Source organism: Lineus longissimus, chromosome 4 (assembly GCF_910592395.1).
Source record: "Lineus longissimus chromosome 4, tnLinLong1.2, whole genome shotgun sequence".
NCBI classification, from domain to species: domain Eukaryota; kingdom Metazoa; phylum Nemertea; class Pilidiophora; order Heteronemertea; family Lineidae; genus Lineus; species Lineus longissimus.
In genome coordinates this window covers 4,893,771-4,914,299 of record NC_088311.1, presented here as the reverse complement: position 1 = coordinate 4,914,299, position 20,529 = coordinate 4,893,771, and the positions used below count along the sequence as shown (strand labels likewise).

At 40.2% G+C, this 20,529-nt stretch overlaps 2 protein-coding genes across 12 annotated transcripts in view; one reads left to right on the top strand and one right to left on the bottom strand.

Annotated features, from left to right (window-relative positions):
* Positions 1-9,249, top strand: part of LOC135487019 (single-stranded DNA-binding protein 3-like) — a 56,505-nt gene extending 47,256 nt beyond the window's left edge. For 8 of the 11 annotated variants that reach the window (XM_064770270.1, XM_064770278.1, XM_064770277.1 and 5 more), the window contains 10 exons: positions 27-97; positions 537-616; positions 1,070-1,115; positions 1,665-1,700; positions 1,999-2,050; positions 2,708-2,761; positions 4,144-4,208; positions 4,339-4,408; positions 4,563-4,705; positions 4,816-9,249. In XM_064770270.1, coding sequence (XP_064626340.1) covers positions 27-97; positions 537-616; positions 1,070-1,115; positions 1,665-1,700; positions 1,999-2,050; positions 2,708-2,761; positions 4,144-4,208; positions 4,339-4,408; positions 4,563-4,705; positions 4,816-4,929 — 731 coding nt within the window. In that variant the 3' untranslated portion in view covers positions 4,930-9,249. The remainder of the gene's footprint in view (positions 1-26; positions 98-536; positions 617-1,069; positions 1,116-1,664; positions 1,701-1,998; positions 2,051-2,707; positions 2,762-4,143; positions 4,209-4,338; positions 4,409-4,562; positions 4,706-4,815) is intronic. The other 3 variants (XM_064770269.1, XM_064770272.1, XM_064770275.1) reach the window with 3 other exon arrangements.
* A 5,396-nt stretch (positions 9,250-14,645) lies between these two features.
* LOC135485987 (streptococcal hemagglutinin-like) lies at positions 14,646-19,135 on the bottom strand (the record flags this gene model as incomplete). The annotated part of the gene is made up of 3 exons (XM_064768426.1): positions 14,646-15,300; positions 15,739-15,834; positions 16,673-19,135. Coding segments are annotated over 3 exons (2,829 nt in total), but the record flags the coding sequence as incomplete, so codon positions are not given.
* Positions 19,136-20,529: the final 1,394 nt, after the last annotated feature.

The window sequence follows — 20,529 nt, the reverse complement described above, 5'->3', positions numbered from 1 at the left end:
TTTTCTACCACTTTATATCATTTTAGGTCATCCTGGAATGGGCGCAATGCAGAGAATGAGCCATCCAGGAAGAATGCCTGGACCGCCAATGAATCCAGTAAGTCTGTAGGAGCACTTGGGCTGAATTGGTTAATCTCAGTCTGGGTGATGCCCAATGTCACCAAGGTTCAAAATAGATGAAATCAAAGTTCAATTAAAATCAGCTGACAAGTGCAGTAGATGTGGGAACACTTTAAGTCAGCTTAGTAAAGTTGTCACATGTTTTCTTACAATATCTTTTGCAATTGTTCAGCAAACTTGGCTTAAACTTTTGCAATATGTTATCACCGAGCTTGACATTCACCCTTTCAGTAGGACAGTTCCACCCAAATGCTACGTAGCAGGCAGTTAAATAAGTTGACGAAAATTGCAGTAATGGTGAAGCATTTGATATGTATCACTTGCATGTATGCAATGTTGTGCATGGACAGATACAAGACTCATGAGTTCAAATGAAATTGGCAAGATATTCATATACTGACCTTTTCTTTCATTAGAATTATGGTATGAGGGGTCCGCCACCTAACAGTATGGGACCAGGGCCTGGAGGACCAGGTGGTATGCCGCCTATGTCAATGTAAGTAGACGCATTTTGGTAACCAAGAGATGCCAAGCATAAATTCCCATGTGTTCTTGTATGACACTATTTGTGTCTGCTTCATCTCCAGTGGTGCCATCTTCAGTATTTTTGAGGAACTAAACTCTTCTGTGTTTAATTTGAGATAGTTTGGAACACCTTGCAAAAAAATCCAACTCCTTTCTTCAGTTTGATATCTGAAACCAAAAAAAGGAAGAAGAAAGGTAAAAATGAGATGATGTAAAAACTATATGCGACCTTTTCCAGGAAAATCATTGCTTGTCGATACCTCTAGTCTAGCTCTGATCACACTGAAAATGACCATTGAAATCATGAATGGTATCGTGTATCATGACATTGTAGTAGGATTCTTTCCCATCACATGCTTTAGCAAGACTTGTATATCTTTCCCAGCTCACCAAATTGTCATTGAGCATTGCATTTTATTTGCAGGCCGGGAGGACAAGGAAATCGACCGTGGCCGCCAACATCATCAACAGTGAGTATCTTGTCGTACAGCTCATACACATGTTCACACCTCTGGCATTGTTTCTGAGAAAATCGTTTAATTCCTCATGGTTCACTACATTGTAGAGTTATGAAACCGCCTTCTAGTCTGGCTGTTATTCTTTTAATGGCTCAGTTATGAGAAATGCAGTCTTAGTTTGGACAAGGCCTTTGGAGTGAAAATGTGCATTTCATCTTACAATTCCTATTGCATTTGGCAATGAAGCTTTTATGCTTTCCATATATTCATGCCTTATTTCTTACAATCCTAGTCACAATATTGTCTTGATTTAGATTTCATTGGAAACATTTTTGAATGATGGAAAACGGAAGACATGATCCAATCATTTTGGCTGCCATCCTGATATTGTGCAAAGACATGTGGTTTGCTCTTTATCATGTTTATTTTATTTTCTTAATCGTTCCTTCCCCGGCTTTGCAACATTTTTAGCTAGGGCCCTCTTATTTTCGCCATATTGCTCACCCCCTTTAACAGCTTACAGCACTACTAACACCCCTTCTTTGCTCTTTTCATTTGTAGATAAACTATACCTCCGCCTCGCCAGGGAACTATAATGTAAGTATAGGTGGCGTACACTGTCATCGTTTAACCCTAGATTGCCTCCGCAGACTTTTTTTCATGCGTTTTCCTTTCATTGAGCAGGTTTGATACATGTACTTGCACTTCACACTAAACATGTCAGGGAGTAATTTAATTTGAACCAAATACTCGCTGCAGCTGAGCCTATGTTTCACTATGCGGCACAGCAGTAAGAAAAAATCCTAGAGGTGCATCTGTAAGCCTTTGGTCTTCCTTGTCATCCATGAGCCTCTGTCTTCCTTTAGTTAATGCTTTATTATCTTATGCATTTCAGGGTCCACCTCAGTCCGGGCCACCGGGTACGCCTATTATGTCAAGCCCCCATGGTAAGTGAAAAATGAACTCTTCATTGAAAATATCTATCTAATGCTTGGCTCCCTCCAGGACAGTTATTTTCTGTGGCCGTAGTTCAACTTTTAGTTTTTCACTCCCAAGATATAGCAGAATTCAAGAATATTTTGAATCAAAACAGCCTTACTTTGAATCGTAAGAGGACTTCTGTACTTCTGAAATAAACTCATTTATCTCCTGGTTTGATGGAAGTCTGCTATATCTCTTCTCATTGTATCTAGTTAAAGATTTTTGTCTAGTTTGGTTCATTCCATTTGGAATAAGTGGGTTGTTTAGGAAATCTCCTTATCTGTCTGCTTGTTCAGTCTAGAAATCAATTCATTCCTTGGTTGCAGTTTTATTTCAACCCCTATTTGTAATTTGCTTCAATAACAGAACCCCAGCCCCGGTATAGGCCCTGGCCGTATTAATATTTGAATTTTATTGCAAAACGCGATAAATCCACCTTTGTCCTTTGAAAAAAAAGCATTCAATTGACCTGATTGCTGTGAAATTTAAACACCATGCGCTTCTACATATGTACAGCATTGGATTTACCATACATTTTGCAATAAAAGTCTTCATGTTCGCCCTAGCCCCTCAAGGGTTAATATTTTCACTCTAGTACACAACCATGCATTTCCTCCTGCCAGGCTCAACAGGTCCATATTCACCCGCCAGTCACAGATTACCCACACCACGACGAGGTGAATCATTTATCGATTATATAGTCCTGGTCAGGCTAACTAGGTCCTCGCTAATACAATTGAAATTGAAATCACGAAATTGTTCTTTCTGTGGGATCGTCACTTTAGCAGCAACCTGTATGACGATTGTTTTAGCTGATTTCGGTTATTCTACAGGACCATGTTCATCTGATCAGGACTTGACCTAACAAAAAGAGACTAATCCGTCAACATGCACCAACTATAGCCCACCACACCTTGCACCCAAACTGCCATAAAGCCACCAGACATGGGCGATCACATAAGGTGCCATCCTCCAAGCAAATGTAATGTCCTGCTTTACTGAAAATGTTTCCTGAACTTTACTAACAGGAAATTGAAGTTGCTGCAATAATCGCACCTGTTCTGATCGCCTGTGTACAACAGGCTTATACAGTGAAAAACACCGACGATTGACTTTGGAAATTCAAGGAACTTTTGAATTATTCAAATATCTTTCTTGGTGTTTGGAAGACAGCTTCTGCTAATTTAACTGCATGATTGCATATATCTGGCCCAGAAATTGTAAAATCTTAACATTGATCTTTGTCCTAGGTTTTACTGACTGGTGGTCAGCATTTCTTTGCCTTGGTATGGGATGCTCCTGAATGAATCTTTTGATAATCTCGACATTAAAGGGGGACTATAGGCAGGAGCTAGGGGGATCAAATTGGTGGGTTTCTGGTGACAAATATGCACAGTTTGGGAACTGGGTCATGTTTGATTAAGGTAGGAGAGGCCCCTATTGGCAACATTGTGTAACTAACTGTGACCTACCTATCTTGTGCCTATAGTCTTCATCATCGGTGGTGGTTGTGTCCTGCAGTAATTCAGTAAGATCGACTGGCATGTCTGGAGGGACAGAGTGAGAATCTCTACTGTAAACCCTTCATAACCATTTTGATATGTTTATAATCCCAGCCCAGAACTTTTACATTTATTTGCACCTTGTATAATTTGACCCCTGAATGACCCCTGAAAAGAGACTTGCAAAATATCAGGTTTGTCAAAATACATAAGTGTTAACAGAACTTATGTTGGGAGGAAACCTAATGAAAAAGTTGATCCATTGATGGGTGAGACATCTAGTGTAACATCAACGAACTTGGATTCACAGCTGGTTGTGTCCAAATCAGTGCATGTGACAGAAAATTACAAAAGAAATGTGAATGAAAGACCAGATTGCATCAGTCGATATTATGAGACATTTTCATCCTCAATGCCAAAACTTTCCAAAACATGTAAACCTGTGTTTACAGGGGATTGATTTTGAAGTTATCACTGTTATTTGAAATACTTGTAATACCCATAATTTCTTGAATATTATGCCTTTAACGTCAGAAAATTATATGATGTTTTTTCAGATTCAAATTCAGGAGACGGAATGTATGGAATGATGAAACCAAATATGGGACATGGAATGCCGGGGGTAAGCACCGTGATTTCCAAATAGTCATTATGCATTTTCATTGAATGTTCAGGCCCATTGGAGTTATATCATTGCATAAATTTGCATTTAGTCTTGTCATAATGCTCAAGATTATTGTTTTTTCTTTCAGTTTGGGCCAATGGGCCCTGAAGGGGGAATGGGTCCAATGGGACCAGGAGATATGCCACCAGTAATGAATGGTAAGTCAGAATCCTTTTCATCCTGTGAGTACTGATTCATCTCTTAACAGAGATATAGGCTAATTCTCGACTTTTGTTGTAACACAGATGCTAAAGTCTATTTTATCAATATTTTGTGAATTGGCAATACTTCATGCTCTCTTCTTTTTTACAGGAGACGGAATGGATGGAATGAAGAGTTCACCAGCGAACGGCCCAGGGACACCTAGAGATGATATGCCCCCAAACGGGGGGCCAGGATCAGAAATGGGTGGTTATAATCCTTATCAAGACAACGTGCCCCAACCCCCTGTAAATGTACGTATCAAGTACTTTGTTTCAAATAGGACGTTGGAATAATGTGATCTGCCCATTCAGATAAAAGCTTACCGATGAACCTTGTTTCTTATTCTACGTTTTTATTTCAGGATCAAAACGAATCGGCTGCTATATTGAAGATCAAAGAAAGCATGCAGGAGGAAGCAAAACGATTTGAAAAAACAGAGGGCCCGCCAGATCATTCGGACTATTTCATGCAATAATCTCATTTCAAAAGATAATCATACAAAAAGATATTTGACTTGTGCAGTGCTAGCATTATCTCTCATTCGGGATTCTGGCGCAATGCTGGGTAAACTGCCATCTGGTGACTAATATAGTCACCGTGCATGTGACTTTGTCTGTGGATCATGAAGTCGCTGCTGTGTGTGTTATGGGACCACAGTGCTGCCACTGCTGCGCAGGACTGGCACTGTGCATGATAGGGTACTGCCAGCTTTTGAAAGAAGTTTGAACACGGCTTGGAGGTTCACCCTGGAGATTAATTTTGAAGAGACGTCTATGACTTATGGTGTGGACTTCAGGGACCGCCGTCTATTAGTGTAGATTTCAATTCCTGCTGCACTGCAACAAGATTTCTATTCATATGTTGATGAATGGGAAGCCATGCCAGCCTTGGATCTGGTAAGTCTGGTGCTGTTAACTGTAAAATTTTCACACTTGTTGATTCTTTTGTAAAAATTTCTCAAAAAAAAAATAAAAAATCATGCTTTGTCTTTTGATGGATTGCGAAATTTATTTCGCTTTTTCAAATCAAAAAATGATTTTTGCAATTAATATTTTTGCGAATTGCAATTTTTTGTGAAAAGTACAAAAATAAAAAACTTGTGGAAACATTTAGCAGTTGACAGTATCTACTAAAGAACTGTGCACACAGGTGACTGAGCCGATGGCGAATGTTGGAGTGACACCCTGACAGTTGCCATTGATTTAGTTGCTGGCCTGCACTGTACGTAAGCACGGTGATAGTTGCAGCGCGGGCATGTGGCGTCCCTTGGCAGGTCAGTTTATGCTGATGGTGTGAGTGGCGTTGTTCAATGGATGGATCCTCAGGTTGTGTGTGAAGAGTCGAGCAACTTCGATTTGATTTGGCCATCCTGTCTCAATATTTTGGCGTGATGTTGTCTGAGTGACTTGTAAAAATGTGTCCAGTTGTCATCTGTTTTTGAACCGTGAAGAAGTTCTCTTCCTGTTGTCCCATTTGCATTGGGTTCCAAAGTTGCCATGCATTCTGAAATTTTGTTTTGAAATGCATTAAAAAGATCTGGATCTGGATGTCTTGAGCAATTTGCTTGAAATTTGGCTAACTCATACCACTTGGTAGCTGACTTCAAAACTTCATACATGGCGTATATCACAGTTTGGATCCGAATTCTTCAGATATTGTGTTCCGTTGTGGCGAGCCTTCCATTACTGATTGTCTGTTTCTTGAGGAATTCAAGTATGAATGAGTTTAAAGATTCTAATTACTTTAAAAGAGTCAGCGATTGTTCAGAAAATATTCTCGCAAATTCCAAGATAAATCAAAACCTTTTTAGTCTGAGGGTCCATCACACATTTGATTATCATGAGCATTTCCCAATAAGATGTGTACGGGACATTTTGATGTTTTGAAAAGTGCGAAAATTTTAAAGTTGAACAAACAGCAGTTGAATTGAGATAAGGTCTTAGGATTTTTTTGATATTTTTAGAAAATCTTTTGTCTTGACTAGTGAGTACTTGACCTATCCCACAACAGATGATTGAAAAATATTTTGTCCAGACTGATTGACCAATTCTGAACAAGGAGTGTACTTTGTAATTCTGTTGGGTCTCATGGTTTCAGGCAATTTCCTTATAATTGTAGAAGTCTTCATGACTTCCTTTTAACCAATTTGGTAAATGCTCCTGATGTCATGTTAAAACATTTATGTTTATTTATTTCATTAATTTATGAATTCATTTGGTCACGGACTTGTCCATTTTGACTATCTTTGTGGTCGGTGCTGACCAGCATCAGTCGCCGAGTTGAACTTACAGTTTTTTGCTCTATGTAAGTCACAGGGAAATGTGCAAACAATAGAGGGCGCAAAGCTTATCGATGAATAAATGCTTCCAGTAGCTGTTTTTGGTACTTATCTTTTATCAAATGGAATGATAAAACTCGAATATCCACAAAGATAATTTCTTCGAATGTTTCTTGATAAAGCAGGTACCAAAATACATCTACTGTCTGAACATAGATCTGAACTTTATATTTATTTAGCAGCTTTGAAAAATATGGAGGTCTGGAGTCAAATGTGAAATTAGTTTTTTTTTCTTTTGTGGGAAAATTGTACAGAATTTTGCAGGGCTACATAATGAATATCATTGCTGGTGTTTGACAGAGTTATCACCATAGGTGCCGGCAATAAAGAGCGTGGGTTGCAATCATGCTGAACAGAGTGAAGTTGTTTTGCGGAATACTTTGCTGATGTGGGTCGATGAAAACTAGATTTTTATGAATATTTTCTGCCAAAAATCATGCCGGTGTGCTGTTTGGCACAGTCTTATCCGAGGGTGTTGTCAATTTTACATTGTTCTTGCCCATTCAAGATTTCTTCTGCTTCTTGGGTTATGCTTGGCTACACTATTGAGTAAAGTGCAGCACAGTAACCTCACCCAGTTCAGCAATGCATCCTGCGCCAAATTTCTCTTGTATAATTTACTGTTTTTTGGGTTAGATTATTGGACCTGTTTGAATATAACTGGTAACTCTTCAGTCTCATTCTTGTTCAAATAATGATTTATTTTCGAATCTGGCAGAAGCGGCAACATTTTGGTTGTCTGCTCAGTAGACGTTATCTTCATCCATTTGTAAACATACATAGATCTTATCATACTTTTGTGGTGTCATTTATCAGTTAGTGAGGTTAAAATTTCATCTGTATTAATAGAAACATTTTGATATTGATCACAATTTAAAATGAACATACACTGGGCAACATGTCCGACCTGAAGGATCAAGTATTTTATATCTACGCATCCAGTAGTCTCGTCTAGTGAAGTGTAAATTGCTAAATACATACCTGGTACTTTGAAATATTCGAAATGCTTCTGTGTAATTGCACCATCTCTGCACATTGAGTCTGACTTTCCTGATTTGGATTCAATCCTCTGACTATGCGGAGTTAGGCAAAGTTAGATCTTATTCTCTTATTTTGCTGAGTTAGGCAATTCTGCCTTGAAAGAAACGCAGGCCCTCACATAGTTCTGATCTCTATTTCTTATGAACTGTGACCTGCTTTTGTTGCCAAGTGAGAATTTGCTACTGTGGCAAACAAACATGACTTTTCTGTTATCGGTGCCTGTGAACCATTCAAAATTAAATGAATACTTGGTGTTTCTCAAATGATTTTGGTCTTGGACAACAGGTCAGGTCGATCCGAACAGTCTGGGAATGTTTTGAAATAACGTATCGTACAATGCAACCAAAAATCCTAATATTATATGCTTTGGATCGGATGAGCTCTATTTGGAACTCGGCACTTGCAAAGTTGATGAAGAAGGGTGGCTATCGTATGTTGTTAATCAATGTTCAGACTGTTTGTACGACCTTCCCTAAACGTGACTTTGTGTGTTTGCTGGTGACTGTTCAAACAATCCACTGGAGCAAAGTATTGCAGCACACTTATTGGGCAGCAGTCATGTCTTGTATAAATTACGCAAAGTAGGACTAAACTGAAAAATTTCATAACCAGTTGGCATGTGTTTGAAATGTGCTAGCGATACTGTGCTCCTTGGTGTGTAGTCCTCTTTGAAATATTGATCATTACACATTCATTAAAACTGTAAATAACGTATCATTTCATTGGTTTTCCATTTCAACTGTTGTGTATAGAAGGCGATGTAGTCAGTATGTGGGGATTTTGCGATGTTGACTGATGTGTCTTATAGCATGGTGAATGACAGGTCATGGCATCCAGAAAAGAACCTTTTTATGATGTTTTGGTAATGACAGTTGTGTTCTGAATATTTTGAACCCCTTGTTCTTTTCAACCAGATGTTCTGTTTTGTGTTTGCTTCAGTAAGTATCAGAGGCCCTGATCCTTCATCAATAATTTTGAAAACTGAACTAGCTATGTTTGCTCTGGATTCAACTTGTGTGAATGTTTTTATGGATTACAGAAGAACATTTCTATTCACCTGATTTCAGTAAGAAAGTTGCCATCTATTTTGATTGCAGAAATATTCACTTAATTTGAGTAAAAATAGTTGCTGTCTGTTTGAATTGCAGAACGAAATTTTCATTCACCTAATAATTTCAACAGCAAGTTGCCATCTTGCTTGGATTTCACTGAAAACATTTATATTTTGATAGCAAAGTTGTCAAGTGTTTTATGTCTGCTTTGCTTTCACTGGAATACTTGTGTATGGAGCTAGTGTTGTCCTCATTGGCATTCGGCTTGCAGAATGATATTAAGCTGCTGCTTGCATTTTACAGACCTGCAGAATCTGGCATTGAAATTTACGCTGGAAATCCTTCCACAGAATTGGCGACAAAAGTAATACAAGTGTTTGTATTGGTGTACGTGTAAAGTACAATGCACACCTGAAAACCTGAGTAACCGCGTTTATGCACTGGATTTCTGCACTCTCAATTGGAATGAGAAACACTGACAGTAACAGTGTGTAGACAAATTAAGTTCCAACAGTCACTTGCTATTTAGTTGAGCCTGTGCACTGTACAAAAGGACCACGCACAGTATTCACCGTGCTGAAGACACAGTATGGCTTTCCCTGCAACGTTTTGAATTCTAACTTGATGTATTAAGTGTCAGTGTATCTGTCATTTTGATATGTTGGAAATTCGCCCGGCAAAGTTTACCATGCGACAAGCCCCTCCATCTTTTATGGAACTCCACGAAATGAAGCATCCATGTTGTTATTGCAGAGTATTTTGCGAGCTTTCCATCAACAAAACTTCCTCCTAATTATGCCAGCATTGTAGCCTCCTGGTCTTTTCCCTTGCAACCCAACCCGCTGACGACATTTGGTAGGACATCATCCTTTTTAGCTCACCTCTTAGCAGAGGTGAGCTTATCCCATACCGTGGCGTCCGTCGTCCGTCGTCGTCGTCGTCGTCGTCGTCGTCGTCGTCGTCGTCGTCGTCGTCGTCGTCGTCGTCGTCGTCGTCCGTCGTCCGTTAGCAGGGCACGTTTCGTAACTGTTAGAGCTATTGAGTTGAAACTTGGTAGACATGTACCCTTATGTAATGACACCTTGGAGACCAAGTTTCGGTCCGATTCGTTTCATGGTTTGGCCACCAGGGGGCCAAACGTTAAAAGTGAAAATATGCAATATCTCCCTTAATAGTAGTCGGGAAATTTTGAAAAAAATATGGTAGGTACTTCTAGCAAAGGTGCATCATATATCCTCCGGGTTTTTGATTTGACCTCCTTTTCAAGGTCACAGAGGTCAAATGGTGTAAATTGGCCGTTAGGATGTAACGATGGCACGTTTCTAAACTGCAATGACTATTGATACCAAATTTGGTACACATTTACCCCTTAGTCAGGTGATCTCAGGGACCGAAGTTTGGTCCAATATGATTCACCACTTGACCACCAGGGGGCAAAATCCAAAAACCTTAAAAATGTGATTATTCCTTAACTTCTTGCCCGATTGCCACCAATTTGATATCATGGGTACATCTAACCACCATACAGTATATGTCACACAGGTTTTTAATTTGACCTTCTTGTCAAGGTCACAGAGGTCAAATGGCGTAAATTGGCTGTCAGGCCGTAACTATGGCACGTTTCTTAACTGCAATGACTATTGATCACAAATTAAGTACACATGTACCCCTTGGTCAGGTGATCTCAGGTACCGAAGTTTGGTGCGATCTGATTTGCCGTTTGGCCTCCAGGGAGGGGGCCAAATCCTAAATTCTTCAAAATGCCATTATTCCTAGTAATGACTTGCCCGATTGGCACCAATTTTATATCATAGGTACATCTAATTCTAACAACCATTCAATGTGTCACCCGGGTCTTCTTTGATTTGACCTACTTTTCAAGGTCACAGAGGTCGAATGTACTGTAAATTGGCCATTTTGGGGAAATTGTAATTGCTTGGACCTACATCAAACCTAACACTACATGACACAATACCATGCTCTTTATCCATCTTTCCTCCACATGAGGTGAGCACAATGGCCCTGGCCATTTCATTCTACAAAATTTTATGACACATACCAGTCCCTTGAGGCATTTGAGAACTTGCCCACTGTTATTTTGGAAAATATTCATTTTGTACAGTATCCATATAGCTACAATTATCTGTCTCAAGATGTATTTATTGAAGGTTGGTTTTTTTTTTCTTAATTTCTTTTGTACATTTTTATCTCTCATGAGTTCTACTAGTTATAGAAGACCATATTAGGAGTATGTCATTGTTGAAAAGGCTAGAAAATGATAGACTGTATTTCAAGCAGCACAGAAATTGCACTTAAGTGTGGGCCTCAGTAACTTTCGCTGACATCAGCTTACTACATGGTTTGTGTTTCTAAAAACTTATCCACACAAAGATGTGGCACATAGCTGTAATAGTTTGGTTTTGTTAAATGGTGAAAGTCCAAGTGAAATTGGGAATTTTGAGGGAAAGGTCTAAATATTCCCATCAGAAGTTAAGAATCTCTTTGAAATTTCAAATACATGTATCTCGTTTTCCTTACTGATAAAAAAATTTGTGTCTGTTTTGATCAGCTTGGAAGTTTCTCTGCATGCTGTTCAAATCTAATCAATGAACCTGCTCTGCAGGGAAAACAGTATCATTTGCACAGGAAAACCAACCCCAGACATGGAAAGCCTTAATGGAGAGTAATGGGACATGCCTTTGATTGTGTGGGGACAATGGTCAGCTTAGGTGGTTTGACTTCTTGAAATACAGTTGTATCCATGCGAGGCCTTCACCCCATTGTTTAATATTGTTTGGATATTTCTTATTTAAATATGTAGATCTAGTGCAGCAGTAGTAGACTCATTATTGGATGTATTTAACTTTGCGGGGAATTTAATGTTGAACCACATGATGATAGGTCCTGGGACTTACACATTTAGCTGTACAGTGTCTATACAAGTTTCATGTCCCCTTTGTTTATATCGTAGTCTGTCTGCTCATCAATGTACAGAATTCACTTCACATTCTTCAGTTCATTTCAACCAAAGAGGGCCTGCCTACCTGAACATTTTAAGCATGTGTCTTTGTATTGATGATATACAGAAGATATAGATTACTGTTTATTGGTACAGGTCACTGTCTTCCGATATACAGAAGATTATATTGATTGCTGAGATTGTACAGATGACTGTGTATTGATATACAGAAGATTATACAGCAGGTGTCTGTGTATTGATATACCAGGACAGAAGATTGTACAACAATAGATATACAGAAGATATTACAGCTGTTGACACACAGAAGATTGTACAGATGGCTGTGTGTCAATGGTGCATGTGTGTCAGTAAACGAAGGTCAACTTCTGGTGGTGTTTCAGAGATATACAGGAGCTTCTACAGGTGGCTGTGTATCAAAATACTTATGGTATACAGGTGATTGTGCATTGATATATAGATATCATACAGGTGCCTGTGTTTAGAATGCATGTATGTATACAGGTGTTTCAGGCTCACTTCAGTTGAAATGAACTATTATCAAATCTCTTGCAATTGCTAAAGTTGCAATACATTTTCTTTACATATTATCAATATGAGATGTGCATTTTTGTTCACGGGGGACGTCTATGGGTTTTTAGATTTTAATATATTATGATATTATCATAAAGAGAGCATCTTATTGGTTCAAAACATGGCCAATACATTTTGTGCAATTTCAGTAGACACATTCTTTTCATGCATTACGTCCGTGGCATTTAGACATCTGAATTCTTTTGTTTTCTTCAGCCTTGATCAGTCTCCTTCCCCCAAAGAAGATCAAACATCTTTATGCTCTCCAATGAATTTCAGATTTGGTCTGATATGAGAAATTGCCACAGATTTGTGAATTTCTTGTTTCTTAGAGAAGAAACAGAAGTTGATCATATGTGTTGGTCCTAATATCAAGTCACCCCCTAGGAGTTTCAAAAAGGAGTTAGATGCACTTCATAGGGTGTGCCTACTGGAATTTGCATATACTCTCATTTAACATGTCAAAATCTGGATGTTTGAAAAGTGGTGACCATGGGCCACTTCTAACCTACAGCGTATCCCGAAATAGTGTCATACTAGCTTAAAATCAATCAAAAACAGCTTATTTCTGTAAACAGAATATGATAACTTGATAGGTCTTGTTTTCCTCTTTACTTTGCATTTCCTAACGAGTTTAGACTGACACATTTTGTGCTATTTTTGCAACACTTTATTTCGGGACATGCTGTATATGGTCAACCTCGCAGAAGTTAAGAGTCAGTGGGACCAGCAGTTTTAATTAGAGATTTAAGTGTGATTTATGTGAGGTGATTAAAAGGTAGTTGGTAATCAGTAGTTTACTGAAATCCTAATAATAGCTCAATTAAAGGGTTTTCATTCCTCAACTGATTCATTCAGTCAATTCTACATAGTTTTAAAAAAATAAATGTAACTATCATCAGGATTTTGACCGCAAGTTGACTAATTGGGCTGTTATTTTGACATGTGCGAGGTTGACTGTATATTGACTGGATGAAATGAACAAATGCATTTGTACTGAATATCATGAAGAATCTGTTGGCAATATTTCTGAAAGACTTGTAAAATATATTTATATACGAATAGATATGAATGAAGAAAACCGTTGAGTGGCCCATATTTTGTCAGCACTCAATCCCGCGTTTATTTATTGTGTCAGTATTTGTGTAGCCAAACTGTTTTAGTTTTTCAGACTGGTCTCTTGTTCTGTAACTAACGATGTAGGAGCAACAAATTGCCAATAAAATACCTAATATATTCCATTCTTGTTTTGTCTTGGGTCTCCCACATCCTAGGTGTATATATGGATTAGCTTCCTTGAAGTTACAGACCTACATACATGCATTGTGGAGATGGCAGAATAAGCATCGTGGCGAGGAAACGGGGGTTACTGTTCACAAACTGAATCCATGGCCGTAGAAACGAATATTCAGCCCGAATAAGCTCGGCAATAATTCAAAAAATGGTTTGATACCTCTTGCCTACTTAATGTAAATGCTTGTGTTACTACAAGTAGTTATGTCTGCTGCCTCATTGATGAATCGTTTCAAGTGAAAACGACAATTAATGGTGAAAGAAAATTTACAGGGGTTCCACTTTTTAGACACATTGAACCAGACCAGCCGCTCACAGCAGCTCATATTGGCGCGCGCTTAAACGTACATTTAGACCAAACTGGACCGATCTTGGTCGATCTAGTTCGGTTTGGTCGTGTGTAAACGGACCTATGAGACCCTATTAACTGTTTTGAACAACCGGGCCAATGTTTTCCTTTACCAACCTGACGCCACACCGCGACTTATACTCCCGACACGTTCGGTGGATCACCTCATTAGTCACTCTCCATGTTATTGGTCGTGTATGCCTCGTTTTCGACGCTACTGTTCGATATCATATCTGAACTATCCGAGTTGTAACGAAGTCCGAGGCTACGTAGCGGAGTCTAAAACTTCAGGGTCTATTTGCCGTCATCACCGAGTTCAACTTCCTTGGCAATGATGATTACCAACCTCCCTTCTTTGACGACATAAGAAACATACGGAAGATACCTCATCCTGAACTCGGGCTTCTTTTCGCAAGTTGGCATGAAAGGCTTAGTCAGCTCTTGAGAAAAAGTTAACAAAAGACTCTCTTATACATACTATAATATTATATGATTTTATAACACAGTCTTTATTTACGGACGGCATATTTTTCATACAAGATACCATGAAATCATTTCTAAGGCCTATGACACTGAAACAACACGCCAGATCCCTGACATCATTGGACTTTTTACACGTCAACCAAGTCCAAAATGTCCGTTCATGAGCACTTTCATATGGAGCTACCTTGTATTCTGACCCCGTTGAAAAAGTAAATGAAGGTTCCCTAAGGGATGTATAGTCCAACCCTGAGAAAAACGCCTTGGATTACAACTCAACCACGTCTTATTCCACTGACTTCCTCTCCTTGGAGTGAGATCCTATATACATCACAGTGTTTTAAAGGACTTTCAAATGAGTATATCACACAGCTACATGTAGCAATAAATGTTAACGGTGCACACTTCTAGCTTGTACCTCTCACCAACCCAAAATGAACAGTCATCAACCCGATTGCCAACGTTCAGATTGCTCACGCGTCTAGCATGAGAACTTGCGATAAAACCAGTGTCACCACCAGTAACAGAATGCCCGTATCAACAGTTGGTCGAAAGGCGGAGCTGCCTAGATAGCCCGCCAATGTCGCCGCATTGCATAGGTTTGTATTGCAGCATTTCCTGCACAGCGAATTTAATCCTGACGTAGAGCACATCTCTGTATCCATATAGGTCGAGCCGCATGCCTCGGAGGAGCATGTCCTGGTGAAGTTGTACGGCGTCCTGGCGTATTGGTGCAAGATTATCTAAACAAAGAATAAAGACCGGTTATGCTATATTCCGCGTCTTCGAGAATATATCGATGCATACATAAAGTAATCTGAAACAACAGTTTACAGAGGACGGTAAAGGTCACGGCATCGTCGATCATTACGTGGGGGGGGGGGGGGGGTAAAAATTAGAATGATAAGGGTTACGCTTCCCGACTATTTCGAATATAATGGTGATCATTGGTGCATTCCAAAACGAAATAGATTTATGCGGTGTTTTGATATTTATATGGCATCGTAGAGTGTATGAGGTGAATAGCAATCTAAAAAAAAGATTGATGATGGATGGACGGCATCGCCGAGTGTAGGTGCAAAGGTTATCTATAGTCCATTACCTGCATTAAGGAGTTGGCGGTATAAAAGAGCATAATTCTTATTGATATGATTTTTATTAATAGTGAGCTGTTAACTTACCCAACAATATTCGCCACTAGCGCATGTTGCATCAGAGGATGTCCTTGCCTCTCCGCAACCACTCATATTACCCGAGCAGCTGTAGCAAGTCAAACTCTGTAACATAACCAAATGATTTTGAGATTAAGATTGACTGTGGCAAATATGCATTGTAAGGCTGGAGCAACACGGCCAGACACTTGCTTCAGTATATTACATGAACCCTTTGTGAAGAAAAGCTATCTTAGTCGCAGTCGAAATTAAAATCGGAATAGCGTGATACATGTTGTATGTATAATTCATTTCCCGACTGGAACCGAGAAAGGCTACCGTGCGGCGATAATATATTGTTTGGCGGATCAATGCATGGTGACAGGTATTGAGCGTGCTGAAAATAACATGTAAACAGGCGGGTTTTTTTACAAGTTTAAATGTTAGAGCTGAAACCAAATTGAGAAAACTCGTCAACCGAGAACATTACTCAAGTAAAAAAGCCACTCGATCACTAATTCAATTGGGACATGCACCAGCTTCTAGCGGGCTATCAATACCTCTGTTGCATAAAATAAATCAAATCACACAATGCGTCATTCGCTATGGCAACTGTAAATCATTTAATGAATGTTATCAGTATGTACCGGTATATACGTGTATAATATTCATTGAGGTCACACGCATGTCGTACATGTACTCACATGCTCCATGGGGTTCTATGAATATTTAGAAAGGATGAGGGATAGTCCCGGGGGATAGTATTTACCAGAACATTGCAAACCTTCCCGCCGACCACCACCTTCACCATCTCACTGAGTCAAATCAAGACACTAAGTCGTGTATGGCAGGAGGCTGCAGACTAAATCGCCATGGCCTAGTGTCCCATTCTCTGACTTTTAATCTGAAAACTAATAGGTAAAGCGGAAAGTCGCAAATAATAATCTTACGACAATGACCTTACCGTTCCTGAGGAAGTCGTCGCTGGATCTGTTGCAGCAGTGGCTGAATCTGTACTAGTTGTAGAGGAATCTGAAAAGGTCGTAGCTGAACTCGAAGCAGTGGTAGCTGAACCTGCATCAGTTGTGGTTGAATCTGAAGAAGATATAGCTGAACCTGAAGATGTTGAAACTGAACTTGCAGTTGTCGTAGCTGAATTCTCAGCAGTTGTGGTTGAATCTGAAGAAGTCATAGCTGAACTTGCAGTAGTTGTGGCTGAATTACCAGCAGTTGTGGTTGAATCTGAAGAAGGCATAGCTGAACTTGAAGTAGTTGTAGCTGAATTCCCAGCAGTTGTGGTTGAATCTGAAGAAGTCATAGCTGAACTTGCAGTAGTTGTAGCTGAATTACCAGCAGTTGTGGTTGAATCTGAAGAAGTCATAGCTGAACTTGTAGTAGTTGTAGCTGAATTCCCAGCAGTTGTGGTTGAATCTGAAGAAGGCATAGTTGAACTTGTAGTAGTTGTAGCTGAATTACCAGCAGTTGTGGTTGAATCTGAAGAAGGCATAGCTGAACTTGCAGTTGTTGTTGCTGAATTTCCAGCAGTTGTGGTTGAATCTGAAGAAGTCATAGCTGAACTTGCAGTAGTTGTAGCTGAAATTACAGCAGTTGTGGTTGAATCTGAAGAAGGCACAGCTGAACTTGCAGTTGTTGTTGCTGAATTCCCAGCAGTTGTGGTTGAATCTGAAGAAGTCATAGCTGAACTTGCAGTAGTTGTAGCTGAATTACCAGCAGTTGTGGTTGAATCTGAAGAAGTCATAGCTGAACTTGCAGTAGTTGTAGCTGAATTACCAGCAGTTGTGGTTGAATCTGAAGAAGTCATAGCTGAACTTGTAGTAGTTGTAGCTGAATTCCCAGCAGTTGTGGTTGAATCTGAAGAAGGCATAGTTGAACTTGCAGTAGTTGTGGCTGAATTACCAGCAGTTGTGGTTGAATCTGAAGAAGGCATAGCTGAACTTGCAGTTGTTGTTGCTGAATTTCCAGCAGTTGTGGTTGAATCTGAAGAAGTCATAGCTGAACTTGCAGTAGTTGTAGCTGAATTCCCAGCAGTTGTGGTTGAATCTGAAGAAGGCATAGTTGAACTTGCAGTAGTTGTGGCTGAATTACCAGCAGTTGTGGTTGAATCTGAAGAAGGCATAGCTGAACTTGCAGTTGTTGTTGCTGAATTTCCAGCAGTTGTGGTTGAATCTGAAGAAGTCATAGCTGAACTTGCAGTAGTTGTAGCTGAAATCACAGCAGTTGTGGTTGAATCTGAAGAAGGCATAGCTGAACTTGCAGTTGTTGTTGCTGAATTCCCAGCAGTTGTGGTTGAAGCTGAAGAAGGCATAGCTGAACTTGCAGTAGTTGTAGCTGAAATCACAGAAGTTGTGGCTGAATCTGAAGAAGTCATAGCTGAACTTGCAGTAGTTGTAGCTGAATTCCCAGCAGTTGTGGTTGAATCTGAAGAAGGCATAGCTGAACTTGCAGTTGTTGTAGCTGAATTCCCAGCAGTTGTGGTTGAATCTGAAGAAGTCATAGCTGAACTTGCAGTAGTTGTAGTTGAAATCACAGCAGTTGTGGCTGAATCTGAAGAAGTTGTAGCTGAATCCGAAGATGTTGAAACTGAATTTGCAGTTGTTGTAGCTGAATTCTCAGCAGTTGTAGTTAAGTCTGAAGAGGTCGTGGCTGAATTGGAAGCAGTCGTAGCTGACACCGCAGTTGTGGCCGAATCTGTAGTGGTGGCTGAATCCATAGTGGTGGCTGAAGCTACAGTGGTGGCTGAAGCTACAGCGGTGGTTGAATCCGCAGTGGTGGCTGAATCCGTTGTAGTAGTGGCTAAAATTCTAGTTGTAGAGACTGTAGCGGTGGCTGAATTCGTAGTAGTGGCTGGATCGACTGTTGTGGCTGGATCCACACTTGTGGCTGAATCCGTAATGGTGCCTGGATCCGTAGTGGTCCCTGAATTTACAGTTGTGGCTGAATCTGTAGTGGTGGCTAAAGTTATAGTGGTGGCTGAATCCACTGTTGTGGCTGAATCTGTAGTGGTGGCTGAATTTATAGTGGTTGCTGAATCGGTAGTGGCCGCTGAATCCGTAGTAGTGGCCGAGTTAGTCGTTGTGGCTGAATCAGCAGTGGTGGCTGAATCAGCAGCGGTGCCTGAGTCCGTAGTGGTGACTAAATCTGCAGTTGTAGCTGAATCCGTAGAGGTGCCTGAATCTACAGTGTTGGCTGAATCCGTGGTTGTGGCTGAATTCGCAGTTGTGGCCGAATCGGCAGTGGTGACTGAATTTGTAGTGGTGACTGAAGCTACACTAGATGTTGAGTTCACAGTGGTGGCTGAATCTGCAGTTGTGGCTGAATCTGCAGTTGTAGCTGAATCCGAAGTGGTAGCTGATGCGACAGTGGTGGCTGAATCTGCGGTTGTGTCTGAACCCGCAGTGGTTGCTAAATCCGAGGTAGTAGTGGCTAAAAGTCCAGTTGTGGCTGAGTCTGTAGCGTTGGCTGAATTCACAGTAGTGGCTGGATTGACTGTTGTGGCTGAATCCGTGGTTGTGGCTGAATCCTCCGCAGTAGTGTTGGCTGAATTCGCGGTTGTGGCTGAATCCTCTGCAGTAGTGGTGGCTGAATCCGTGGTTGCGGCTGAATCCACGGTTGTGGCTGAATCCTCAGCAGTTGTTGCTGAGTCCGTAGTGGTGGCTGAAGCTACAGTGGTGGATGAATCTGCAGTAGTGGCTGAATCCGTAGTGGTCGCTTGAACTGTAGTGGTGGCAGCTGCGTGATGGGCAACTTGAATAAAGGAAAATGGAAGGCAGTTATGAAACGCTGCGTGAATTCCATACATGTATATTATTTCATCACGATGACATTATTTCTACTATTGCTGATATAGCGTGTGCACGTTCCCTGCTGATTGGAACGAAATCAACTGCTCGACGGCTTTGTCCGATCAGGTCATAGTAAATCTGTTTAATGCTCAGGAAGGACACACTTAAAGAAATAAAGGTTTCTGAGCTCTAGGTTTTTCGACCAAAACAAATTAGCACCTCGTAGGGGTTTTCAGCGAAATGAAGCCCAAAAACCTTTCTAAGATCGTACCATCAGATATTGCTGCATATCGGGGGAAGGTAGAAGCAGAAGTTAAAAGTTCTCGGGATAATTGCCCAATATGGCGACCTGTCGAATTCAAACGCGGTAGTTGACTATAGAAATCACGGGAAACACGAGATTTCCTTTTAAATTTTCCCAAATAAATCATACCGAAAATTCGGGAAATTTGTCTTGCCGCAAACGGGACGGGTACACGACGGACAAAATGACGAAAAATTGTTTTACGACAAGTTGTCTGTAGTGTAAGCGTAACTTTAGTGACAGAGGACACATTTGTAGTGGTCAGGTATGTCCAGGGCAAAACAAGGACAATAGAAGAACGAGCACAATCTGATGTCTAGACCGTTCCTAAACAATTAGTGAAAAAAATGGTAGGACTAATAAAACGGGCGACAAAATTTTCCCTCCACATCGGCCCTTTAGATTCGTACTCACGTAAACTTATCATGACCATTACGATCCACACTACATGTAAAAGATCCATAAGTGTCTTTTTCGAGAAAATCCATTGATCCAAACTCGTATTCCGACCTTGATTCATCGCAGCAAAGATATCGAAAAACCAGCAGAGGTGACGTCTACAGAAATTATGAAGCACTTATGTAGATTTTTGTACTTCTGATCTATTGCGTCGAAATTGGAGTTTATGATGAATTTGTCTTCAAACAACTCGCAGTGAAAACTAATAACGAAACTGCCTGTTTAAATTCAGCCTCTTTGTGCATTGTGTACGAA